Source organism: Phyllostomus discolor, chromosome 12 (assembly GCF_004126475.2).
Source record: "Phyllostomus discolor isolate MPI-MPIP mPhyDis1 chromosome 12, mPhyDis1.pri.v3, whole genome shotgun sequence".
Lineage (NCBI taxonomy): Eukaryota > Metazoa > Chordata > Mammalia > Chiroptera > Phyllostomidae > Phyllostomus > Phyllostomus discolor.
In genome coordinates, this window is record NC_040914.2 from 20,860,649 (window position 1) to 20,887,284 (window position 26,636).

Genomic DNA, 26,636 nt, shown 5'->3' on the forward strand with positions numbered 1-26,636 from the left:
TTGTTCCACAAAAGGTTTTATTTAGGAAAGCAACATACAGTTCTAGGTGTTTCAGAGTGCAGCGACGTGTAAAGACGAACGAGAAACACTTGAGACCCGGCTGGTTGGCCTCTGCCTTCTGGACACTGGGGCTCACCACACCTGACCAGGCTCGCTTTGGCGTCGGGAAGTTCAGAACCAAGTCTGTGGCCTCCTCCGCCACCTTTTCAGCAGGCGTTTTGTGGATTGTTTCACGCTGGGTTTCCTTTCTGTTGTCCCTTCGTTCGATAAACATGGCAGGGGTTGCCTGAGGACACCGAGGGGAGCGAGACAGCCCTGCCCACAGGGGCACACAATCTAACAGTGAGGCAGAGAAGTAAACAGCATAATGCAGGGCGGCAAGTCACCAAAGGCGCAAGCTCTGTGTGACCTGGGGACTGTAGGATGACCATCTGACACAGCTTCGGGGTGGCTGAGGTGAGGCCTAACAGAGAGACCGGGAAGCCAAGGGGATGTGCCCGCCAGGCAACATGAAGACCGCCCCCCCCCCGCTTGAGTCTGACCCTTTTGTCAACACCTCGTTCAAGTCCCTCAACTGACCTGTCTCCTGTAAAATTCACTATCACACTGTCTGTCCTAGTCATGTGTCACTTGCCTGAGTGGCTAATTTTCACGTGTACACGCCTTAGAGCAACCTGCTCTCTCTGCAGCCTTGTTCCTACGACTATGGGTTAGACAGAGGAGCTGCCCAGGGAAGCCCGGAGGGGCGTCACACGGCTCTCGGGTAAACGGGCACTTCTCCAGCATCCGGCTAGAGTGAGCAGGATGGGGTGGGTGGCTGCTGGGGGTAGAAAGGGCCGGGAACACAGAAAGACACGGAGACAGCACACCTCCCAGCTGCTGCCCGACCAGAGCACTCAGAATATTTCCACTCATTAATGCGAAATGTCAAATCACAAAACAGTTCTCTCAACAGCACAATTGTTTGAAAGAAACAGACCATCAAACAACTACTTCATCGCAAACAAAAGCTAGACAATAACTGTGTACCCCCCAGTGAACACCCTTGGAATCCTCGGGCCCTGCAGCCAGCCTTGGGTTCAGTCGAACGTTATGCGGAAGCTGCGCTCCTGCTCCTTGCGCCGCCCCTCACACACCTTGGTCACTTCCTCCACCTTCCTCTGCAGCAGGGCCGAGTTCTGGTCAATCCATTGCAGGGAGTCCATGTGTGCATTGAGGATCTTGCAGATCTGCTGCAGTGGGTCGCTGGTGTCGGCAGGGCCCCCGGACGTGTTCAGGTGCTCGATGATGTCCTTGAGGTCCTGGGCCATGCGCTTCAGCTGCGCGTCGATGTTCTCGGCCAGCTTGTAGGTTTTCTCGCGCTCCTCGTCGGCGTGCTGCAGGTAGACGGTCCCACTCTGCTCCTTCACTGACTCCTCCAGGGGGCTCAGCAGGTCTTCCAGCTCCTTCTGCTGCGACAGGATGAAGTCAAGCTCTTGGTCCAGCCTCTTCTGGTCCAGCTTCACCTTCTCCACCTCTCGGTGGAGGGCAGTGATCTTCTCCCCGTTCTCGATCAGTGTGCGGTCCCAGGCGTTGACCTGTGTGGCCTGCTGCAGGAAGTGCCGTTCCTGGTCCTCCAGCTCCAGGCTCCACTTGTTGATCAGACTCTCCAGCTGGGCGTAGGTCATCACTGGACTGGTGGACACCCCACTGGCTGCACTGGGGCCAGCCGGAGCAGTTAAAGCGGTGGGCGCACTGCTGACGATCCCGGCTGTTGCCAGGGGTTTTAGATTCAAGGCAAAGCTGCTGGTGGTGGTGGCAGCGGCGGTGGATGTAGCTGTGGATGTGGTAGAAGGGGCCTTTAAGCTGAAGCCCAGCGTTCCAGTCCCAGATGTTCCAGCTGTGGTTGCTGGGGCACCAAGGGAGAGCCCGGTGGTGGCAGACGAGGTTGGAGCAGTAGCTAACGAGGCAAAGAGTGTGGGCCCAGCACTGGAGGTGGCAGCAGTGGGTGTGGGAGCAGCTGGCTGTGTGGCTCCTGCTCCAGTTGCTGCCGGTGTGGCTGGAGTGAAGGCCAACCCACCAAGTGTCGTGGGCTGGGTGGAACTCCCCATGGAGCCGATGTTGAAAGTGGAGGTCCCTCCGGTCTGGGACGTGCTTCCACCTGTGAAGGAAAAGCCCCCTGGTGTGCTGGATGGAGCAGCAGAGGTGGTGGTAGAGCCGAACACAAAGCCGGTGGGTGCTGTGCCCTGGCTGGAGGTGACGGTGCTTGAGATGGCGTTGGTGAGGGTGCTGCTCCCAAGCCCGAAGCCACTGGGCTGGGCTGTGGCTGAGGTGGCAGCTGCATTGCTCAGATTCAGCTTTGGAGCGCTGATCCCTAAGGAAAACCCAGTTCCTCCTGTGGCAGGCGCCGTGGTTCCAAAACTGAACGCGGAGGTCTGTGCTGCTGGCGCTTGGGTTGTGAGCGAGAACAGGCTGGTAGACGGGGCACTTGCCGCAGGCTGGGATGAAGTCCCAAAACTAAACCCGCCAGTGCCGGACGTAGAGAAAGAAAAGCCGGTGGCAGGGGTGGTTGTTGCTGTCTTTGCAGTGCCAAATGTGAACCCGCCTGTGGGGGCCCCACTGCCTCCAAAATTAAACCCGCTCATGGCTCCCGACTCCGGTGGCAGCAGCTACTCCGGCTCCCAAAGCAAATCCGTCAGGGTCTGCAACCTTGGGGAGATTTTTAAAGCAGAGGAAGTGACATGATCAGATGGCAGTTTCGGAAAGGCAACCTCACTGGCACGATGCAGTGCAGTTTGGAGGGTGGTGGGACTGGACAATCCTAACATGTGGCCACTCCTTCTCCCTAACCAGGCCCTGCCAACTCTACCAGGAAAGGAGCGGGGGTGGGGGGGGTGGGGGGTGGGGGGTGGGGGATGGACAGGTGCTAGAAGACAGAGGTGCTGGGGCCGTGCACTGCCCCTGTTCAGCACCAGCGGGAGCCCCACTGCTGTGGGCAGGCCAAGAGCAGGCACTGTGACTGACCTCAGCCTGAGAAGGCAGCCAGATTCCAGGAGCTTCTGGAGAGCAAGACCAGAAGCAGCACACCAACACCTTTAGGACCTGCTCCCCAGGTTTCCCCGCTGACTGCAAGCAGGAAGGGGGCTGGAGATGCTCCCTTGAGTGCCCTTCTGAACCTCGCAGAAACAGGCCCTGGAGAGCTGAGCTGTATGGCACCCTCATCATTTAGGAGACGGAGGGCAGGCTGGAGCAACGCCTACCCTTCTAACTCAGAGGTGGGTGTGAGACCCAAGTGCTCAGAGGGCGTGGCCACAAGGACTGATTCATTCAAGGAGACATGGAGACCCCAGTGGCCAACCAGAGGCCTCCCCTAGAATTTCTCCCTAGGTGTCCAAGGGCAGGTGGCTGCCTTCACTGGCAGGTGCAGGGCACACACATGCACCTGGGGCACCTGCCATGCTCTCAGCCACCACCGGAGAGAGTGATGAGGCAAGTGGAAGGAAGAGAGCAGGTCCCCACCCCATCCCCATTCAGTTTAAACTGACCAGACTTCTGTAATTTTTAACTGAAAAAGCACCAAGCAGAGCCATCTGTTAGCTGAAAAATCAATGGTTACTTGTGGCAAGGGTCAGAGGGCACAGGGACAGAGGTGATTTGGGGTGCATGGTCATGCGCTGAGCATCCATGGGTTAAACGATGGGCTCTCAACGTCATCATGAGTGTCCTTATAAAGCAGAGAGAGGGACAACTGACTGGAGAAGAGACCACAAAACGACGGAAGAGATGGGAGTGATGCACTTTGAACTAGGAGACAGAGAAAGGGGCCATGAGCCAAGACTTCAGGTGGCCTTTAAAAGCTGGAAAAGGCTGGGACGGAGGTTCTCCCCTGGAGCTGTGGGAAGGAGCCACCCCCACTGACACCCTGGTTTGGGCCCAGTGAGACGAATTTCAGACCCCTGATCTAAACTGTAAGAGAATCAACATGCACTACTTTAAGCCCCTAAACTTGTGATGATATGTGAGAGAAGCTGCAGAACTAACACAGATGGGAAGTGTCTGGTAAAAGTGACCTTGCGGCTCCCCAGCACTGATCTCAAACAAGGGACAGCAAACCTCTGAGGCTCAGTTCTGTCATGAAAGCTGGTGGCAGCTACAGCGCCGAGGTGCAGGAGATAGCAAAGAACCAGTGAGGGTGTTCCCTGCCATTGTCGCTGCACAAGGCACACTCCTACACTGTCACTCCGGGCAGAGCCCTGGAAGCTAGTGAGGGAGGGCTGCGGAGAAGAGCTAACTTAGCAGCAGGAGCTGCGAACACCCAGCTGTGGCTGCAAGGCGAGGAGTACCAGTTCCAGCGCAGGGAAGGGGGTTTCTAGGCAGCAACCCCGGGCCCTGTGCTATGGCCCTCCTCCACTGGCTCCCCAACCAGCTGCCAGGGAGGCTGTGAGGCTGGTTCCAGCGCAGATGGGGGGGTGGGGGAGGGACTCAGATGGGAGTAACTTGCTAATTTTCATCCAACAGTGGGCCCTGAACTCCAGTTTTTGGACTGCAAACCCTATTTACTCCTCTAGGCAGGTAGGTCCTGGGGAAGAAGCCCTGCTCTGGGGTACGGCTGCTGTTCTGCACCCCAGCTTCCATCCAACACCCCCACATTATTTTCCCTTCATCTAAAACAGTTGAGGTAGTTCAGCTTCAAAACTGTTCCCTGTTTCAGGCATGAAGGTGGCCTCCACACACCAGGAAACAATCTGGGTTTCAATTCTGTTTCTGCCACTCACTAGCTGAGGGTCTTGGAGCAAATTTTTCCTGAGCCTCTCTATGCCTCAGTTTCCCCATCTATAACAAGGACAAACCCCTCCCACTGTGAAGAATAAGCAAGATCACGATTGAGAAGCCAAGTGCCTCAGAGAAGATGCCCACAAGTCCTGTTTCCTCTTTTCTAATTTTAATTTGTTTAATTGATTTTAGACAGAGAGAGGAAGGGAGGGAGGGAGAGAGGGAGAGGGAGGGAGAGGGGGAGAGAGAGAGAGAGAGAGAGAGAGAGAGAGAGAAGCAGGCAAGGAATTACTGTTCTGCTTATTCATGCATCCACTAGGGATCAAACCCACAACTTGGCACATCAGGATGATGCTCTAACCAACTGAGCTACCCGGCCAGGATTCCCCTCTCCTTCTTTAGGCCGTTTTATTTTTTGATGTTTCCTACTGTACCTACCACCCCTCCCAACTTCTGCCTCGCCCCCTGACTTCCTCTAGGAACCCTGTTTTTGGTGAGGTGTCTCCTCCACACAACCATGTACTTCTGGGGAGAGGACTCCAGAGCCACCCGTGTTACCAGTGGCTCTGCTTGGTCTCAGCCCGCTGCCTGTCAGCACCTCCGAGGAGCAATGGAAAGGCACACCGGCCGTTGCCAGACGGACGACGGCTGCCCCTCTGGGGCAGGATCCTGGCCCTGGCATGTTTACAGAGCTCGTCTGAGGTCCTCTGAGAAAGGCCTCTTCACTCTTATGGGGCCATAGCAAGTGTCTGAGGCCTCAGACCCGCAGGCCCCCCACCCTTCTTATGTGAGAGGACACACCTGTCACTGTAGAGCTACCTCAAATCGCATTTGTTGTTAGCAGCCACCCACAGGTCTTAGTGCTCGGGTCCTCAGCCCCCGAGGGCTTTTGCTATTAATAAGTTGCAACTAAAATTCTCCAGAAGAACATTTATAACAAAGTCTTTGCTTTTTATAGTATTAAAAAACCACAGGAAAAACCACCTTCCGTGGCAGCTTGTCTGGTTTCATGGCCTGTCATTTACTAAATGCCTCATCGGTTTCCTACCCCAGATGCCGGGGACTGATAATGGCTAACACACACTGATGCAGCCGCAGCTGTTGATAGGTTTAGATGCATTATCGCTCACTCGCTCCCCAAAGCAGGTCTATCTGGAGCAGGTCCGCTTTACAGACCAGGAGAGTGAGGCCCAGACAGGTTACTGAGCCACGGCCTCTGTCCTCCAGGCAGTCAGAGACACAGCAGGCATCAGCTTCAGTACTAGGATTCCAGGCAGGGACAGGGCTGGGTCACAAGTGGGGGCAGGGACAAGGCTCTCACCCTGGCCCGGGTTCCAGGAAGCACATACCTAAGCTGAGTGCTGAAGGATATAGGACCAACCAGGAGACGGGGAGGAAGGGTCTGGTGAAGGCAGAGAGGGAGGGAGGGTAGAACAGGGGTGTTGTAGGGGGCCCAATGACTGGGAGTGGCCAGAAGGAGTGTGTGTGCAGTGGAGGATACTCAGTGGGCCCAGGCTGTCCATACCCTTCGCATCCCACACACAGGACAGACCTGCCCAACAGAGAGTGTCTTTAAGGTGAGGCCTTGAGCCACGTGGTATGTTAGCTTGACCCTCTGGAGGGGCTGAAGACTGAGTAAAAAAATGTGACTGACTTTCAATAAAAACCCTCTCCACAAGGCTTGCCTTGTGGACAACAGTCTGTACGTGGTCATGCATCGTTGCTGGGAGGACTGAGCGCTGTCTGTGTGACTCCATTGGAAGAGATGAGGGACCCTGGCACCTGGCCTCTGCTGACCCCTGCCCTGCATGCCTCTGCCCCTGGCCGATTTTAATCTCTATCCGTTCACCGTACCTGAGAGTCTGCCAGCTGTGTTGAGTTCTGGAGCCCTTCTGGTGAATCACTGAGCCTGAGGGTGGTTGTGGGACCCTGACCAGTGTGCTGTGTGATACAGGGCGAGGAGCTGGCAGAGACACAAATGCCATGCTATTGGCTCAGACATGTGCGCGGGGAACACACTGAAGAGGTTGGAGGTGGATGGCTGGGGGGTCCGTGTGGTGGCCTGGGCCAAGAGCTCAAAGTCCGAGCCAGACAGAACTCTGGGCACAGAGGAGAGAGAACCCCAATTTGGGAAATGTACGCATTTGCACCAAGATAAAACAAAGCGATGGTCTGCAAGATCCACCCCAGTTCACAAACCACCAACAACTAGAACTTCGGGAATTTCTCACAAACGCAGTTGGACAAACATAGTCATGAGCTCTGACGCAGGCTTTCTGACTTTTACCGAAGTGGCGTGCTGCCCTACGAGAGAAACTGATAGTGCTGGGGGAAAGCAGGAGGAACAGAAACTGAAGCATGCTTTCCTAGAAAAAGTGGAGTGCGTGCCTGGGCCAGCACTCGGCTGGATGGCCACAGCCAAGGCCATCTGCAGCTCACCCACAAGGCATCCGAGGCCCAGGGGAGGAGCTGCCACAAGGCCCCACATTCGTCCAAGTGTTTCAAACCACATCTGCCTGCCTCCCCAGCCCAGGGAAGTCAGAGCAAGACCCACTCCCGACCCTGACCTGCATACACAACCCGTCCCAGGGTGAGCACCTGGGTTCTCTGCTGTCATCTCCAGCTTGGCCCAGGGCCACCTGCCATCCCGACTCCTCATTTTAACATCTACTCTCCATGGTGGCAACAGCAGAGAGGAAAAAGGCCCATCTCCCACGATGCGGTCAGAGAGTAAACAAATTCTTTGCAGCACAATGTCCTTTCATTCAACAAATACTTCTGAGCACCTGCTATGCACAGGCGCTGTTCAAGGCCTGGAAATGCAGCTGTGGACGAGACAGAGAAGACCCTGTTCTCATGGAGCATACGGTTCGGCAGGCAGGAAAACAGCAAACGCTCAAATAAACCACACACCGTGATGTAGGAGGCTCAGCATGAGGGACAAAAGAGAAAGCAGGGCAGGAGACCTCCAGTCAGGATGGAGACACCTTCGCCTCCTCGAGCAACCACAGAAAGAATTGCAACCAGATAGCAAAACGAGCAACACCTCGAACTGTCAGAAAATCAACATGTATGGAAGTCTGACAAGCAGGAATTTAAAGAGGCCAGATTCATCCAGACGGGAAGGTGGGTCTGAGTCGCAGAGACAAGGTAGTGGTAGAACAGATGGTCCCACATTCACGTGTGGTGGATAAAAATCAGGGGTGGGGGGGTGGGGGGAGACACAGATTGGGAGTGAGAGAACCCAGCCCCAGGGCAGAGAGCATAGCCCAGGTTTCCAGCACCAGGAAGATAATCCCTGCTACCTTGGGGAGGAGGAAGAAAATGCTGGATATTTGCTGCTTAAAGGGTCCAGAAAGACTTAGAAGGTATGCAAACCCACCCACTCTGGGTGTTTCACCACCAGGGCAGGGCAGCAGCTGTAAGGGTGCCAGTCACATATGGGAAGTGGATAAAATGACCGTAAATGGGGCAAGTGCCGGGCAGGCCTCCAGGAGCCAGGCAATGGCACTGTCCCCTCTCTGAGACCTACACCCCCCCAGAGCCACAAAGCTGTGAAGTGGTTGTCCCGCCCTGGAAATTACCTAAGGCTCCGCCCCACACAATTTACAGGTGCCTTTTCTATAGTAGGCCACGCTACTAAGACAGGGAGTCAAAGCAGCTCTACCCAATGCACAGAAACAAACACAGGGAAGCTGCCAAATTGAGGAAACAAAGAAATGTGGCCCAAATGAAAGAACAAAACAAAATCCCAGGGGAAAAAAACAAACAAACCCCTACCTGGCTGGTGTAGCTCAGTGGACTGAGCACGGGCTGTGAACCAAAGTGTTGCAGGTTCGATTTCTAGCCAGGGTACATGCCTGGGTTGCAGGCCATAACCCCCAGCAACCGTACATTGATGTTTCTCTCCCTCTCTCTATCTCCCTCCCCTCCCTCTCTAAAAATAAATAAATAAAAAATCTAAAAAGAAAAGAAAAAAGAAAAAGAAGAAAACAACCGACCAACCAACCAACCAAACAAACAAACAAAAAAAACACCAATAAATATTTATTAAAAAAAAAAAAAAACCTAAATGAAATGGAGATAGCCAACCTATCAGGGGGCAGAGTCCAAAACTCTGGTGATCAGGATAATCAGAGAACTCACTGAGTACAGCAAAAACATAAGGGAAGAAATGAAGGTTACACTAAGCGAAATAAAGAAAAATCCACAGGGAACCAACAGAGAAGGGAAGGAGGCTAGAATTCAATTCAATGAACTGAAACAAAAGGAAGAAATAAACAGTCAACCAACCAGAACAGAAAGAAGAAACAAGAATTAAAAAAAAAAAAAACAAAAAAACAAAAAACCCCCCAAAACGAGCATGGCAAAAGAAGCGTCTGGGACCTCTCCAAATGTGGCAACATCTGAATCACAAGGGTGCCAGGAGAAGAGGAAGAGCAAGAAATTGAAAACTTACTTGAAAAAATAATGAAAGAAAACTTCCCTAATTTGGCAAAGGAAATAGACATAAAAGTCCAGGAAGCATGGAGAGTACCAAAGAAGTTGGACCCAAAGAGGACCGCACCAAGACATAGAATTAAAATGCCAAAAGTTGATAAAGAGAGAATCTTAAAAGCAGCAAGAGAAAAGCAGACAGTTACAAAGGAGTTGCCATAAGACTGTCAGCTGATTTCTCAAAAGAAGCTTTGCAGGCAAGAAGGGACTGGCAAGAAGTATTCAAAGTGATGAAAAACAAGGACCCTGCCCTGGCCGGCGTAGCTCAAGTGGATCGAGCACTAGCCTGCAAATCAAAGGGTTGAGGGCTTGATCCCCAGTCAGGGCACACACCTGGATTGCAGGCCAGGTGCCCAGTAGGGGGTGCATGAGAGGCAACCACACATTGATGTTTCTCTCCCTCACTTTCTCCCTCCCTTCCCCTTTATCTAAAATTAATAAATAAAATCTTTTTTTAAAAAGTATGAATGATTCTCGGGACAGGCAGGTTGCCTTCTGTCCAGTGGTGGCTGGTCACAAAGGCAGACTGCCAGGCCAGGTCCCTCTACTGATGACAAAGCCACAATGCTGATTCCCTTCCTGACCCTGCTGCTGCCCCTCGTTGGCTGCCCCCAGAAGCTTTAGTGACCCTCCCACAATGGGATTCATCTACTGGGGCCAGGGGAACTGCTGTCCCCTGAACCCGCCTCATTCCTTTGTAACAGAAATGCTGCTTCATCATTCGGGGCAGCAACAAGGGCTCCTCAATAGGGCTCAGGAATATGCATCCAGGTTAGCCCATCCACTGGCAGGCTGGGCGGTGCCCTGGGGCAGCAGGCCCGTAGCTGCCGTAAGTCCAGACTGTGGACTTCTGTGTGCTCCAAGGACAGGGGCCTTTGACTGCCCTTTTCTGTCAGTTGCCTGGCAAGACACAGCCTATTAGCTTGAGTCCCTGCTTCTCTACTCTTTAGCCTTGGGGTCTCAGAGTCTAGGTTCATCCCTGTGTCTCAGGCTCCTAAAAAAATAAAACAAGGGCTATAGCTCATGAATCATATGGTCTTTGTGAAGAGGAAATGGTCTGATCCATGTCAGGTGCTTACTTTATTAGCACATGCATCCTCAAGGCCCAGGAAATGTCAACTCATTAACAAAAGTTCTGGGGAGTGACGGGAGCAAATCCTCCCGACATTCCACCCACAGCCACCAGGTGGCACTGCTGACAATGCTGGCGTCCAGGAAGGACAGGCGCTGGCTCTGTGGGAACTTTCCCCCATGGAATTAGCTATTTAAGACTTGGAGGAAGGGCAGTGATGGGCTGAGAGAGATCAGAGGAGAGGAAAGGGGGTGAGGGCAGAAGAAAGTGAGAGAAGAGAAAATGGGGAAATCAGGAACTCCCTGCCCACTGCCTGACACAATGATCTATGTGCTGTTTCACCAACGAGTCCAACAGAACTCCTCTGCTGCTCACCAAAGTCCACAAACTCTGCTTCTTAAATACTATTTTTTTAAATATTTTATTTTTAGAGAGAGGGGAAAGGAGGGAGAAAGAGAAACATCAATGTGTGGTTGCCTCTTGTGCGCCCCCCTACAGGGGCCTGGCCTGGCCTGCAACCCAGGCATGTGCCCTGACTGGGAATCGAACCAGCCACTCTTTGGTTCACAGACTGGCACTCAGTCCACCGAGCCACACCAGCCAGGGCTAAACATGATTTTATTTTGTTTTTAAGACTTTATTTATTTTTAGAGAGAGGAAGGAAGGGAAAGAGAGAGGGAGAGAAACATCACTGTGTGGTGGCCTCTCCTATGTCCCCTACTGGGGACCTAGCCCCGCAACCCAGGAATGTGCCCCGACCACAGATCAAATCAGTGACCCTTTGGTTCGCAGGCCAGTATTCAATCCACTGAGCCATACCAGCCACGGCTGCTTCTTAAACACGATTATCACTTAAATCTGTTCCTTGGGGGACAGATGAGCCCAGGAACCCTTCAAGAATGGAAATCACCTGATTAGTAAGTAACTCACATCCAATGCCTTGCTAACCAGATCTTAGCTAAGGCAGCTGTCTCAGCTTTTCAGGCCACAGAGACAGCAACACAAAGGTCTAAAGGCCAGGCAGGAGTGTGATGAATTATGTTTTGAAAGACTCACTCAGGCTGCTGGGAGTTGGGGGGAGACTGGAGGGAGCCAGAGGTGGCCTGGGCTCTTGTGTCCAGCTCTTCCATGTCCATCCTGCCTGGTGAGCATGGCCAGCCCTTGTGCAGGAGCCTCAGAGGGGAAGAGCTGTCTAAGCCAAATCAGCAGCGCGGAAACCTCAGCACTCACCCCAGTGTAAACGCCACCCCTAACCCACAGTACAAGGTATCCCCAACAGGGAGGGCGAAATGGAAACGCCTGCCTGGGACTCTGGCCCTAACTTCCCCTGGGCCTGTTCCTCCCAGAGGACCACCACTCGCCAACCTCCCAGGTATAACTGAATTGCATTTAAGTATGTGAAAGCCGCAGCAGAGGAGACAAAAAGGAGGTGTGTCTGTCTGTCTGTCTGTCTGCTCTTCAGGGGGAGGCCACAAAAGGCCTGTTGTGCTGCCTGCCTTTTCCCCCATCCTGGCCAAGCCCCAGGAAGGGATCCCTCCAGGTTTACTGCAAGGTTAGGTGCTTCCTGTTTAAATGCCTAAATGTCACTGGTACTCATGGGCTCTCAACCTTCTCTCTCCTTCCTTCCTTCCCTTGAAAATAGAGTCTCTACCCCAAGAATTCGTTTCACACCTAATTAGTAATTACAGTCTCCTTCCTGCTCCTGAGGCCTGGAATTGTACCCAAAGGAGCTTAAGTGCTGGGACAAACAACAACTTTCCCCATGGGAAAGCAAATCAGGTAAGACATGCGTAGGGAAGTTAAAAAACAACCAGAAGAGTAGATTTTAAGGAAGTTACTAGAACCATCCCCCCACCCAGCCTGTAAGAGCTGCTGCCATGGCAGGCCCCCTGTTGAACCCTGGCAAATGCAGTAAGTGGATCCAGGGGCTGCTTTGTACCAGGTCCTCTTTCAAGTGCTTTCCGTGTACTAGCTGGTTTAGCGCTCACTCCCCACTCTGAGGAAGGTGCCCATAGTATCTCCCTTTGAGAGTTAAGTGACTTATCCTACAGCAACATAAATGTCAAAGTTGGGATGAATGCAACAAGGTCTTTGCCCTCAAATAATTCAGTTTACTAAGAGGAACAAGAGGTAAGTTATTGACAACCTGGCAGACCCTGTGACGAGCTTTGATTAGAACCTCCTGGAAGCTCAGGGGAGGATCACGGAAACGCTCCCAGAGGAGGAAGGATGTTCTGAAGGCTGTGGAAGAGTTACCGTATTTTGCTGCATATAATGCTCTCCAGTGTGTACTGCGCACCCATGTTTTCGGCCCAAACTCGAAGGGGGAAAAAACAACACCCTTTTGTTTTAATTAAAAAAAAAAAAAAAAGCCCTGGCTGGCGTAGCTCAGTGGATTGAGCACGGGCTGGGAACCAAAGTGTCCCAGGTTCGATTCCCAGCCAGGGTACATTCCTGGGTTGCAGGCCATAACCCCCAGCAACCGCACATTGATGTCTGTCTGTGTCTGTCTGTCTGTCTCTTTCCCTCCCTTCCCTCTCTAAAAAAAAAAAATAATAATAATAAAATAAATAAATAAAAAATCTTAAAAAAAAAAAAATGTCAGTAGTGGAACGATCCACCCTTTTTACTTGCAAAAGGTGAACAGAAGGCTACTGTGTTTCTCTAGGACATTTACAAACAGTTTTCTTCACCTTAAGAAGAAACTGAATAAAAGTAGATGTCCACTTGTTTTAATTTTTTAATTCAATTATTTATTTATATTTAGATACTTGGTTTTTTTGGTATTATAAATGAATTTTAGCATTTATTTTTGAACATATAATGGTACAAGAAATTTTGTGTAACAAGTAACTACAGAACAAAACAACAGATACAAGGTATTTCAGGCACTACCCATGTACAATGTGCATCTTTATTTTCCCTCAAAAATTTGGGTACTAAAGTGAGTTTTAGACACAACAAAATATGGTAGTTAGGGTTGGAAGGGATCAGATCAATACTTCCAGGCATAAGCTGGGACAGGCAAGGGACAGGCAAGGGCCTGCTGCCCAGGGCAAGAGTGTTAAATGCCCTGCGTTGAAACCACCAGATGTCAAAGATACACAAATGCAGGAAAGATGCTTGGTATCATTAGCCATCAGGGAATGCAAACAAAAACCACAATGAGAAACCAGTTCACACCCACTAGGGTAGCTGGAATAAAAAAGATGGACAATACCAAGTGTTGGCAGGAAGCACAGACCCTGAGCACCTCATTCACTGCTGGTGAGAATGTAAAACAGGCCAGCCTCTCTGGAAAACACTCTGGAAGTTCCTCAAAGGATTAAACATAAGAGTTACCCTATATCTAGCAATCCCATGCCAAGGTATTTCCCAAGAGAAACGAAAACATACCTACATAAAATTTGTATATGTATATTCAAAATAGTCAAAATGTAGAAACAACCCATATGTCCATCAGTTGATAAGTGGATAAAATAATAGGCAAATGTACAGACAGAAAGAATAGTGGTTGCCTAGGGCGGGGGGACTGGGAACTGGGAATGACCGGTAATGGGTATGTGGCTTCTTCTTAGGGTGATGAGAGTGTTCTAAAATCAGATTATGGTGACGGGTATACAACCCTGTGGGTGTACTAAAATCCACTGAACTGTACACTGTATTAAGAAATGGAGGTGAATGACAAGGAATCTCAATAAAACCATTAAACCAAGCAAGCAAGCACGGGATGCTGGGAAGGGGTTTGGAGGGCAGAAGCAGGGCTGCAGAGGTGGGCGGGCGCTGGACAGAGCTGTTTCGAAAACAGGAGCATGCTTTCACCTGAGGACGAGTGATCTGGGGAAGAGGAGGCCTGGCTGAGAACGGGGTGGGAAGGAGACTGGATGGAGCGCTCTAGTTGGCCAAGAGGCATTGGGGCCCTTCGCAGAAAATGAAGATGAGCATGGATGCGACACCACGGCATCAAGACCCGGAGAGAAAGTGCAGTAGGAATGCATGCTCGCGCGCACACACACACTAGCTCAGACACAAGGGCACACACACAGGTGCTCCCTCCCCAGCCGCTCTCCTGCAATCAACCAAGTCCCAGGGCACACAAGGCCAGATGTCAGCGGGGGAGGGAGAGAAAGGTCCCTGACAGGTTGTGGCAGAGACAGTTGCCAGGGAGAAGGTTTCTCTGGGAACCAGGTGAAAGCCCCTAGAGGCTGGGACAGGGTGGCTTTGATTCTGAGGATCAGAAGCAAACACAGCCCCTACCTGTCCCTGGTATCAGCCACAAGGGAACGTTCCAGGACTTTCCGTGCTAGGCCCTTCTGGCAGTGCTTTATCTGCACTGACCCAAGACCTTACGAAGCGGGAACTATCAGCGCTCCCATCTTACAGATGAGCAAACTGAGGTTGAGAGAACCTAAGTAATTTGCCCAAAGGCACAGAAGTAGTTAGTACCCAGTCTGGGCCTTATGAGCTCTCCAGTGAGGCATTTTTTCACCGCCCCCCACCCCAATCATTGCCATGTCCAATCATTGCCATTGCCCCTTCCCACTCTCTAATCACACCCTGGGCCATCACCATCACCTTCCAGACTAGTTTAGGTCTCACTCTCCATCCAGTTCAGGGCTCTCCGCCTCCCCCAGCTCAAGGCTGGACTCCTGGAGGCTTGGAGTGAAAAGAGTGACATCAGCCGCTCTTTCCTGTCATCCGTTCCTGCTCAGGGCGGGGCAGGCAGAAGGGCAAAGGGACCCCGAACTCCCCAGGCTGAGGTGCAGGGCTCTGCTGGCCGCTGACCCTCCGTGTTCTCCGTGGGGCAGTCCCCACCTGCCTGCAGAGGGGGGACCCTGGGTGCCTGTGAGGTTTTCCCACTGAGGTTCCCTGCCTCCGCCTCGACCTCCCTCCCTTGCTCCCCCCCTCAGCTCCCACTATGACTGACCATCCCAGTGGGTGCTGGCTAGGTTGGGGCTCTATTTTCCTCTGTGCCCAAGTCTCCCCAGAAGTGTGTCCATGGCCCACACAGGGGGGAGGGGGCCCAGGCTGCCCCACCCCCAGCCCTGCTTCTCCTAACCTCCCCTCCTACCCCTGTCCTGGCTGGGTAGAATGAGAACACTTGCTGTGAGACAGGGAGAGGAAGCCCTGCCTGTCAGGCCATGGGGCTCTCTTGCCAAACAGAAGCAACTGCATAGAATACCAACATCGAGCAAGGCCCCTCTGACAGCAACAGGCCGAGAAAAAAATGTGAAGGTTGTCCAAAGCACGAAAAGGACCAAATGCTGACAACTGCTTCTTAACTAACCACAGCATTAGCTCCTCTCTTTCCTCCACCTCTGGCAGAGACAGATACCCATGATGGACTGTCCCGGCTTCCCCGAACTCTACCCAGCTAACTCAGCCCAGCTCCTTAAGTCCTAACACCCCCTTACTCAGCCATGTCAGATCCCTGTGTGGGGTGGCCTGCCTAGCTGCCAGGTACAAGAAACTCAAGTTGTTCAACTGTATGTATTCCTGGTGGCCTCTGGCTGGGGGCATGGCCGGCTGCTAAGGGACAGGTGGGGCAGTAAGACACCAGCCCCCGCTTTAGCAGGCCCCCAACCTTTGAGGACGCTTTCCTAGAGAGCACCTTGCCTGCTCCCCACAAACAGGGCCCTCTGGACTTTCCGAGTCTGATCAGACCCTGCCCCTTTGCAACTGTGGTCAGTTCAGCGGAGGGCTGGGACCCATGACTGGGCAGGGAGCAGCATGCACCTGGGGATGGAGAAGTCACAGAACAAAGGTCAGGGATAGCCCGAGGCCTGAGCCTACCCACACTCATGGTTTGTTGGCTTTTCTCTGAATCACTTGCCAACCTTTTAAAACACATCTCGTGGAAAAATCTGGGTTTCCAACTTCTGTGAAATCAGAAGCTCCACACCACTAGGCTGGCACTGCTGCCCAGTAACATGAGCCGCCACTGGCGGCACCTGTGTCTTTCAGGCGGCCCAGGGCCTCACTGGCCTGCCCGACCCAGGGCCCGGGGGGTCTGTGGGGATGGCTCACTCCCAGAGCCAGGCTCTGTTCTAGGTCTTTCCACTATTCCCTCTCTGGCCCTCACCAAAATGTCCTCTCAGGAAGGTTCTGCTATTGTCCCCACTGTACTGATGAGGCCACAGCAACAAGGGGGTATGGTATTGTGCCGGAGGCCAAGGAGTGGTAAGTGATGGCACCCCAAGCTCCAGGACACTACACTGTCAATTACCTTCAGGTGGCCCTGGGTTTTTCCTATGGCCAGTCCCCACAGGCACGTATGAGCGGGGGTACCCCAGTGATAGCCCCAGCATTTAGAAACTGGGGCTCCAAGAGGGGAAGTGTGGTAGGCTGGATAATGCTGCCTCCCAAGATGTCCATATCCTAGCTCCCAGAACCTGTGAATATGTGACCTCACGTGGCAAAAGGCATTTAGCCGATGTGATTGGGTGGCCCTAATGTAATCACAAAGGTCTTTACAACAGGGGCAAGAATAGCAGAGGAGGAAATAGATGTAGCAATGGAAGCAGAGGCTGGAGTGATATGAGGAAGGCCCGAGCTAAGGAATGCAGGAGGCCTCCAGCAGCTGCGAAGGGCCAGGAAATGGATTCTCCCCTGGAGCCTCCAGAGGGAACATGGTCCTGCAGACCCATTACACACCTTTGGTCTCCAGAACTGAAAGGGAGTGAGTGTTGTTTTAAGCCACTCAGTTTGTGGCAGTTTCTTGCAGCGGTGAACACAGAAGAAAATAGGGAAGAAGACCACCAAGGGTGCCAGGGCTGGTGTAGCAGCGCAGGGCCTAACTAGGTGCCAAAAGCTGTGGCTGCTTCTGCCAAGGAAGGTGCACTCAGGAGTGAGGGGAGGGAAGGGGCTCCAGAGGACTCTGAGCTGCCCCTTCCCCGAGTGAACTGGCCTTGGCCTTCCTGCCCTTGTTTGCCAGGACACCCACCTCCAACCCCTGGCCCCCTGGCCTGCATAACCCAGATACCTGCCCTCCTGCCTCTTCAGAGATAACACTACCAATCTCCCCAGTTTCTGTGCACAAACAACTCATTTAAAAGTGAACTAATGTCCACCAAAACTGCAGCAGCACAGAACTGGGGGCTGTGACACCGGGAACAAGGGTCCTGACCCTGCCTTCCAAGGGCTCAGGGAAGCAGCCATGGACACAAACATCTGTCTGTGAGGCGGCTGCGAAAGCAAAGCTGAGTGTGCTGGGGATGGGAAGAGAAACAAACGTGTAAGGATCCTCCAGGTAGTTAAGTGCTGGGCTTTACGTATCTCATTTCATGCAGTCCTCCCAGCACCCCAAGAGAGAAATAACTACTGTTCATAAGTAGGCAGGTCCTGTTCTAGCAATTTCACGTTCACTGATCTGCTTCCTTACAAGAACTATGAGATGGGGCCTCTTATCCCCGCTTTATGGGTCAGGGAGATGCCACTGGCTCAGGGACACAGGAGTGGTGGAGATGGGACATGAACCTGGCAGGCAGGCTCCAGAGCCCTCGATCTGACCCGCTCTGCAGAAAGCAGGTGAAGCTGAGGCAGAGTAAGGACCCTGTCTGCACCTCCAGCCAGGACTAAGTGGTGTGGGTTCAGGATTGGAACCTGGGACCATCTGATGCAAACTCAGTGCCCTTCCCATGATGGCAGACTGTCCCCTGAGTTGGGAAAGCAGTGAGGGCTTGCTGCAACAGTACAGGTGAGGAGGGCCTCCTCTAGGCAGGGGGGATGGGGAGAAGCAAGTTAGAATCAATAGAATTTGTCAACTGAGCAGCAGCAATCCTAAGGTGATAGCCCAGGCCTGGTGGCCTCCCAGTAGGCTATGCCCTGGGTGGGGGTCAGATCTAACAGGAGCAAACAGATTCTCCCTGGGGCTTGTAGGGCCTTAGAATCTGTAAAGGGGAGGTGGGGGGGGGTGCGTGCTAGGTTCCAACCAGCAGTGTGATTATATCAATGCCTTTCTCCTCTTTGGGTCTCAGCCTTGCCCCCTCCAAGACCAGTGGGTTAGCCTCTATGATGTGATGAACCTTCTTGGTGCAGCATCTTGGATTCCCAGGGTCCTGCACAGGTGGCTGCTCCCCTTCCCCTGCCATAGCCCCAGCACCCCCCCTGCTGTGCTAGTCCTCTCCCAGATCCAGGGCTCTGCTAACCCGGAGTGTGTTGCCAGGAGAGCTTGGGGCCCCCAGAGAATCCCTCCATCCCCCCCCCCCCCCCCATCAAAGAGCCAGGGTGATGCAACCTGCCTGCAACTGCCACCTCACTCCCCAAGGCTGGTCCTTCCGAACTGACAAAGAGTCCCCGGCAGCCCCACCCATGCTCCCAGCCCCTTTTCAAGAGTTGAAAGGGCTGGGGCACCTAGACTGTGAAGCCGAGGGAGGCTGAGGCATCTGAGTCCCAGAGGGGCCACAGGTCCGAGTCAGGGGTAAGCACTGAAGCAGATTCAGGGTGCCAGGACCTGAGCTCACAGACAGCCACTGATGACCCACCCTCCATAAATTAGAAATACTTAGAAGGGCTAGAGACTTAAGTGTGAGAACTGGCGCCTACTCAGCAGGACTGAGTCAGGCTGCTTGGGTGGGGAAGTCAGCACCAGAGTTGAACTGGGTGGGATCCAACAGCTAGAGAGAAAAAAGTGCAAGGGGCTGGGACAGGGGCAACAGGTTCCCTCCCCCAATGTCTTCTCAGTCTGCATACACTGCACACAGCCAGCAATATTATTCGCCTACAGAGCAAGTTCATTTCCAGTTATTAAAAAATAAGGTCAATATCCATGATCTCAAAACCCATAAACCTAGCCTATGAGACAAAACCAGACTGAGGGGCTTTCTACAGAACACCCTGCCTACAGTGGCCGTGAAGAATGAGAAAAGCCAGGGACACTGCTGCAGACCAGAGGAGGCTAAGGAGACACGAGGACTAAATGTCATACAGCATCCTGGAAGGGATCCTGAAACAAAAAAGGCTATTGGGGAACAACCAATGAAATCAGAATAAAGTTGAAATTTTGTTAAGAGAAATGCACAGCCCTGGCTGGCATAGCTCAGTGGGTTGAGCGCGGGCTGGGAACCAAAGTGTCCCAGGTTCGATTCCCAGCCAGGGTACATTCCTGGGTTGCAGGCCATAACCCCCAGCAACCCCACATTGATGTCTGTCTGTCTGTCTCTCTCTCCCCCCCCCTTCCCTGTATAAAATAAATAAATAAAAATCTTTAAAAAAATGTAAAAAAAAAGATTCTAAAAAAAAAAAAAAAAAAGAGAGAAATGCACAGATGCTGGCTCCTTACCTGTGATAAAGGTACCACGTTAATGCAAGATGGCAACAATGGGGGAAATTAAGTGAGGGGTACACAGAAACCCTGAATTATCTTTTTTGCAACTTTTCTATAAACCGAAAATTATTCCCAAATAGTTAACAAACAAAAAACCCTAGTCCACATGCATAATGTAGAGGCTCTCAGAAACGTGTGCATGTGTGTGTAACTGTACCTCCTCACTGCCAGCAGCCTGTCCAACACTCCACCCTAATTCCCTCCCCGCCCCGTTATCACTCAAATCTCCACTGGTAAGTGGAAGGAGGCCGGTTCTTAAAAGGTGGGAGACCAGTCACAGCTTTAAAGCACTAACTGCTCAGCAACGGGGTAAAACATATCCACCTCAATAATAACGACCCCTTATACAGTGCCTGCTGTGTGCCTGGTGCTGGTCTAACTAAGCTCTTGACCTGGATGAACTCATTTAATCCTCAAAACAGCTCTAAGTGGTAGGTACTATTAATGGCCTTATTTATTTGGCTATTTATTTAATCCTCATCTGGGAATACATTTATTGATTTTAGAGAGGAAGAGAGAAAGAGAAACATCAATGTGAGAAACTCATCCATTGCTTCATATATGTGCCCTGACTGGGAATCAAACCTGCAACAGATTGGGTGCAGAGGACAATGCTCCCACCAATTGAGCCACCTGGCCGGGTCTTTTTTTTTTAAACATGAGGAATCTGAGGCACAGGGAAGTAAGGGAAATGGCTAGTGTCACACAGCTAGTAAGTGGGGTACAATCAGGGTTTGAACCCAAACCACCTTGCTCCAGAGTCTATGATGTTGACTGCTGCTCTGTGATGCCTAGGTAATAATGCAGCCCCTGCCGACTCAAGGAAATATTGAATGATTGCCCAAATACTGGCAGAGAGGACTTCAGTGCTCTAAGAAAAAGAGGTCAGATCCTCCTGCATGCTCAGGGAAGGTGGAAGGAATCTGCATATCTTTATTCCCAATGTAACTCTCAAGATTAGGGTTCCCCCACCTTTAGATTTTGATTCAGTCCCATAACCACCATAAAAGTGACGACTGAACTCCCAGTGTGACGCCCTGATGTGGATGGAGGCGGGGTGGGGAGAGAAGTTTCTACACCAGAGGGAAGATCCACATGCACCTGAGCTGGTGGAGGACCCAGTGCGCAGGGAAGGACTGGCCAGGAAGCTCCCTGTTCTAGTAAATGGACGTACAGCTCTCTCCATGTTTGTCGGGACTGTGAGACTAACCCAGTGGAGGGCATCACAGGAAATCAGGGTGAGGAGCAGGGGCAGAAGAATGAACCAACCGCCCCGACAGCAGTGCGGTGGTCAAGGGCTGAGGGAAGGCAGGCAGCACAAGGAGAAAAGGGCAGAGAGGGGGCAATGATGCCTGATTCCCTGCATCCCTGGGTCAGGACGGGGCTGAATACCCAACATTTGGAACGGGTAAGGGTGGGGGTGGCTGGAAATTGCCCCCTTGGAGGAGTGAATGAAACACAAGAAAGCCCTATTAGCAGGCGTTGGTTGGTCAAGTGCCTGGGCCTCTCACGGGGGGTGGGGGAGGGGGAGACTGGGCCCCAGAGTTTCTCTTAATAACAACATACATGCAACAGACATGTATGAGCTGGGCTCTGAGTGTGGGGCCTCACAAGCATCGGCTGATTTCTCATGAACAACTAACTCTGTCACGTACAGTTGATTATTCTCATTTTACAGACAGTTCCCAATCTGAGGCCAGAGGACTTCAGTTATTCACCCAAGACCATCATAGCTGGTCTGCAATTTGAATGGAGGGCGGGCTGTGACTCATGAGGGGCCCTAACTCACAAAAAGGGTTTTCTGGGTGAGACGGAAGTTGGGGAATGAAGAGACCAGCGTGTGGCTGGCCGGAAATTCGCGAAGTGGAGGAAAGTAAATGAGAAATGAAGCAGTGCTGGTCTCAGGGAGGAGGAAACCAGGCCCAAGGGTCAAAGAGAGCAGAGGGCCAGACCCACTATCAGAAGGAGGGAGATGGACCCCAGAGCCTCAGGGAAGGGAGGACCAGAATCTTCTCCGGGGTCAGAATGATAGGGGGCTCAAGATTTAGCAAATTTTAGCTTAAGGTTAAAAGCTGTAAGTCTAGCAAGTAATGTGTACGTTAAGCTTTTGTTTCAGAAACTATAGATAAGGCCCATCCTGGCTCCTGAGAAAAGCAGCCAACCTCCTGGGGCACTGGCTAGAGATTACCGCCTGGGGACAGGTTGGAGGCATCCGGGCCTTTTGTGTGACCCCCGCCCCCCCACCCCCGCCCTTGGGAACAGCTAACTGCTGAGAACAGGAATGTTGCAGCTTCACTCATCTGCTCACCTAATCCTCCCTGATTTTCAAAGCCTTCACTACACCTTGTTTGTCCTCCCCTAACCCCTTATAAAAGATCTGGCCAGGAAAGAAAAGGGAAGATGGTTTGTTAGGGTATAAACCCGCCATCTTCTCGGATCACCGGCCATCTGAATAAAGCACCCATAAAAGACTCAGCCACTGTCATTGCTTATTGGATTTGGTAGAGACAGGCAGCCCAAACGCCGGTGTCTTTTCCAGTTACAAAAAGAAAAAGGGGGCTGAATCCCAAATCAGAAAGCAAAGAACCGAATTAGGCCCGCCTGCGGGTTGGGGCCTCCGCGGGGCGGGGCGCGGCGCGGAAGGATCCGTGCAGGCCGTGCTGCGCCGCCCCTGGTATATCTGTCCATTGTCCCCGGGGCCACTTCATTCCCCATCCTCACATCACGTCAGATCTAGATCTCTCCTCACCGTTATCGCGACACCAGCTCAGCCTGTGTAGCCCCTGCGATGGCTCTGTAGCCGCGATCCCTCCGAGACCCCTGCCCGTCTCTGCGCTCACCACGCCTGCGTTCTCCGCTCCCACCTTCTTTCTTCAGCCGAGGCCGCCGCTGCCTCTCCTTTCAGCAGCCATGGAGTGAGTAACCGTTCGGCCCTACCGCTCCAACTGCCTTTCCCGCCCTTTCGAAGCTCGCGGCCTTCACGACCAAGCTTGGGGCGTTGGGGGTGGGACGAGAGTAGGGGATCACGGTCGCGCAAGCGCAGAGAAAGGAAAGCGGGCGTCGGGGCGCGGCCAAGCATGCGCACTCGGCCTGATTGTGAAGGAGCGTTCTTAATTCCAGAGAATAGTGGGCTGTAGAGACGATCTGTGTACGGTTGCGCCGGCGCATTAACAGCTGTTGGAGAGGGTTTTCCACCCCCTCCTCCTTGGAACCATTCTGTCTCCTTGCTGTTGCTCGAGCGCCTCAGCGCACCAGAGTCCTTATTTATTTGTGAAGGTCTGGCAGTAAACAGCTGCACATGCGCAGTAATCCGCAGGAGGGCGGAAGTGAGAGAGCAATGGGACGGTCCTAGTGGTTGAGCATGCGTTTTGGCCCTCGGCGAGGCAGCCACGTGTGGCAGGTTGAAGGGTGTGGGAGCTCTATTCTGCTGGTCCCCTCCACCTTCCCTGCTCCACATTGCTTAGTCGCACAGCACAGCTTCCCTCCCTTTCATTCAGGCGTTTGGGGCGGGTGGTGGCTTAGATTCGGCGGAAAGAGGTTTAGAGACAACCTGTTAAGAATGGGGTGGAGCTAGAGTAACAATCACGTCGCGTAAGGCAGGGCTTACAGGAGCCATTGTGAGAGGGGGCGGGGTTGAGTGAATTTCAGATGAAGGGTGGGGCTCTGGTTGGAGAAAGAGGCCGGGACTGGGGAATCTTCGGGAAGGGGGGCCAAGATAAACAATGGGGCGGGACTTGGAGGGGTAATGCAGATCACTGCAGAGTTCTCAAAGGAAAGAATGGGATTTGAATAGATGACATCGAAAGGGCAGGGCAGTGGGGGGTGGGGAGGGAATTCCTCTGGGAACTGAGTTGACAGGGAACCGAGGGAGGGGGTGGGGCCTAATGGAAGGATTTTTAGAGAAAGAGGTGTGGCCTGAAGTAAATTACCCTGGAATTGACTTCTTTATATGGTGTGGGTAGGAGGGGCTAAAGGAAATTCCCCTGGGAGACAATTAGGTTTCTGTACTGGAAAGATTGGGTCTTGGGAATTTTGGAGAAAAGTAAGGCAGGCATAATGAGAATTCCCTTGGGAGTGGATAGGGTTCAGAGATTGGGGGAAAAAGGACAAATTTAGAATTCTGAGAGGGCAAGGTGGAGCCCCAAGCCCAGTTGGGAGAGGGTGGGAGGACCCTGGGGATATGGGGTTGTGGCTTGGTTACCCTGTGACTTCTGGCCGTGAGTGAGGCTGGCCTGTGACCCCACCCACTTTTGTCTCACTCCTGTAGGTCCTCCACTTTCACCGTGGTGCCTGTCTTCGCCCAGCTCAGCTACCTCCAGAGCCTCCTCCCAGTTGCTGGTGCAGCTTCCTTCATTGCCATCCGCGCCCCACACCTGTGCTGCAGCCATGTCACTCCTGGCGACCCTGGGACTGGAGCTGGACAGGGCCGTGCTCCCAGCTGGCGGCCTGGGTTGGCTCGTAGACTATGGGAAACTCCCCCTGGCCCCTGCCCCCCTGGGTCCCTATGAGGTCCTTGGGGGAGCCCTGGAGGGCGGGCTTCCAGGGGGGGGAGAGCCCCTGGCAGGTAAGGGCCGGTGAAGAATGTGGGTGGGGTGAGCTGGGACATGGGGGGCAGAGTAGAAAGAGGAAGAATTCATTCATTTATTCATTGGATACATAATTGTTGAGCATCTGTAATATGCCAGGCGCTGTTTTGAATGCCAGGGATGTAGCTGGGAACAAGACTGACATGACCCCTGTCTTCCTGGAGCTTGCACTCCAGTGGGGAGGCAGACGAGACAGATTCAATGATGAGGTATTGGGAGAAGTGGGAAATGCTTAGTAGCTGACCTAAAAAATGACTATGGGGACCTAGCTTTGATTGGGTAGCCAGGAAACCCTCACCAAGTAGGTAACATTTTGGCTGAAGACTAGAGGATGGGAAGGAAAAGACCCAAGGGAAGAGCTTTTCAGGTGGAGAAACAGCATATGCAAAAGCCCTGAAGCAGAAATTACTTGATTCATTAGTGTGCCCCAAATGCTTGGAACATTGTGGGTTTTCAGTAACTGATGAATTAAAGATGAAACGGGGTGTGTTGTGTATGTGATACCTCGTTTCCTTTTTAAGATAAACTTCAGAGTAAACCAGAGAAGCTATAGATGTAGGTTAATCAGTAAAGAGGATTTTGGAATGGTTGAAGAGATGGCTGGTTCATTGATATTTGAGTCATTCGTTGGTTGACTGGTTCATTGATTGGTTGGTTAATAGGGTTGGTTGATTGGGGGACTGATTTATTTAGTTGATCGGCTGGTCCACTGGTTGTTGGTTGTTTGCTTGACTGGTTTGGTGATTCATCGATCGGTTGGCAGACTGACTGGCTGGTTGGTGGATTTACTCAATGAGATAAATGAAGCAAACAGGAATGGGCACCCAGCTGGGTGGAAGACCAAGAACTCAAGGAATTCTGTCCTCCTCCAATCCCCCAGGTGATGGCTTCTCTGACTGGATGACTGAGCGGGTTGACTTTACCGCCCTCCTCCCTTTGGAGCCCCCCTTACCCTCAGGTGCCCTCCCCCCACCGTCCCCACCCCCACCTGACCTAGAAGCCATGGCATCCCTCCTCAAGAAGGAGCTGGAGCAGATGGAAGACTTCTTCCTTGATGCCCCGCTTCTCCCACCTCCCTCCCCATCACCACATCTGCCTCCGCTGCCTCCGCCACCACCACCACCGCCGCCACCACCACTGGCATCCTCCCTTCCTCTCCCCCTCCCCCTCCCTGCCTTTGACCCCCCCCAGCCCCCTGTCCTGGATACCCTTGACTTACTGGTCATGTACTGCCGCAACGAGGCTGGGCAGGGGGATGTGGGGTTGGCTCCCCTTCCCCCAGCACAGCAGACCCCTCCTCCACCTCCACCCTCTCGCCCGGCCCCCTACCCCAATCCTGCCACTGCCCGAGGGGACCGCAAGCAAAAGAAGAGAGACCAGAACAAGTCAGCTGCTCTGAGGTACCGCCAGAGGAAGCGGGCGGAGGGTGAGGCCCTGGAGGGTGAGTGCCAAGGGCTGGAAGCACGGAACCGGGAGCTGCGGGAGAGGGCTGAGTCTGTGGAGCGGGAGATCCAGTATGTCAAGGATCTGCTCATTGAGGTGTACAAGGCCCGAAGCCAGAGGACCCACAACAGCTAGATGGGCAGGGGCTTTGGCCTGTAGGGGACGCTGGTCTTCAGTTCTGGCTCACCTCTGTCTCTGAGGCTGAGGTGGGAGGGTCCCTCCATCCTCCCTCTGCCTCCAGCTGCTTTCCAACCTCCCCCTTTCTCCTTTTATCCTCGTGTCCTCTCTTGTGCATTTCTGATTTTGCTCCCCTTCTCCCTCCCCAGTACCAGGGCATGCTTGGCCTTCTCAGGTGACAGCTGAGGGAGGGAGGCCCCTGGGGAGTTCAGGGAGTAGGGGAGAGCTTGGAAACCTGGTCTCTGGAACAGCAGACTGAGGCCTGGAGCTGTGCAGAATGACCCCAGATGAGGGCAGGAGGGCTGCCTGGGGAGTAAGTCGGGGAGAGTGTTAAGAATGGCACCCATTTAGTAAGCAAAAGAAGCAAGCCAGGTGACCCTGGGAAACTACATTTGGTCAGGGAGCCCAAGGGTGGCCAAGTTCAAAGAGCTGGTGGCTGTGGAGGTGGGGGCAGGAAGCAGGCAGGTGGGTGTGGCCATAGTTGGCAATTGGGTGTCCCTTTTAGCTCTGGGGGGAGATCAATGTTTGGTGAAGGTGCTGGGGCAGGGCTGCGTCTAGTTGAGGGAGGTCGGGGAAGTGATTGATCCTTTGGGGGCTTGTGGCAGAAATAAAATGAGGAATTTCTTCCAGTCTGTGCGTGTTGTCTTTGAGAGACATTGGAGATGGGGCAATCTTAGGCCAAAGACAAGAATGATAATAATGGAAATAACTTAACAGTCAGGCCCACCCATGTGGCACATGGCCAAGGCCAAGACAGGACTGACCGAATGGTAACAACACAACA

The 26,636-nt window shown here is 52.8% G+C and overlaps 3 protein-coding genes and 1 non-coding gene across 6 annotated transcripts in view; 1 reads left to right on the plus strand and 3 right to left on the minus strand.

Annotated features, from left to right (window-relative positions):
* IL4I1 (interleukin 4 induced 1) overlaps window positions 1-22,610 on the minus strand; it is a 34,797-nt gene extending 12,187 nt beyond the window's left edge. For 2 of the 3 annotated variants that reach the window (XM_028529465.2, XM_036012587.1), the window contains exon 1: window positions 22,487-22,566. The gene's annotated coding sequence lies outside the window, so the exon portion shown is untranslated. Of the gene's footprint in view, window positions 1-22,486 lie in introns of all 3 variants that reach the window. The other variant, XM_036012589.1, reaches the window with a different exon arrangement.
* Window positions 1-22,621, minus strand: NUP62 (nucleoporin 62). Its single transcript, XM_028529468.2, has 2 exons — window positions 22,487-22,621; window positions 1-2,688 (listed from the first exon to the last, which is right to left on the minus strand). The coding sequence occupies exon 2, from the start codon at window positions 2,622-2,624 to the stop codon at window positions 1,080-1,082; it is 1,545 nt and encodes a 514-aa protein (XP_028385269.1). The 5' UTR covers window positions 2,625-2,688; window positions 22,487-22,621; the 3' UTR covers window positions 1-1,079.
* LOC114511792 lies at window positions 12,918-13,047 on the minus strand. The gene has a single exon (XR_003685757.1).
* Window positions 22,425-26,480, plus strand: ATF5 (activating transcription factor 5). Its single transcript, XM_028529470.2, has 3 exons — window positions 22,425-22,561; window positions 23,914-24,210; window positions 25,113-26,480. The coding sequence occupies exons 2-3, from the start codon at window positions 24,033-24,035 to the stop codon at window positions 25,808-25,810; spliced, it is 876 nt and encodes a 291-aa protein (XP_028385271.1). The 5' UTR covers window positions 22,425-22,561; window positions 23,914-24,032; the 3' UTR covers window positions 25,811-26,480.
* The last annotated feature ends 156 nt before the right edge of the window (window positions 26,481-26,636 follow it).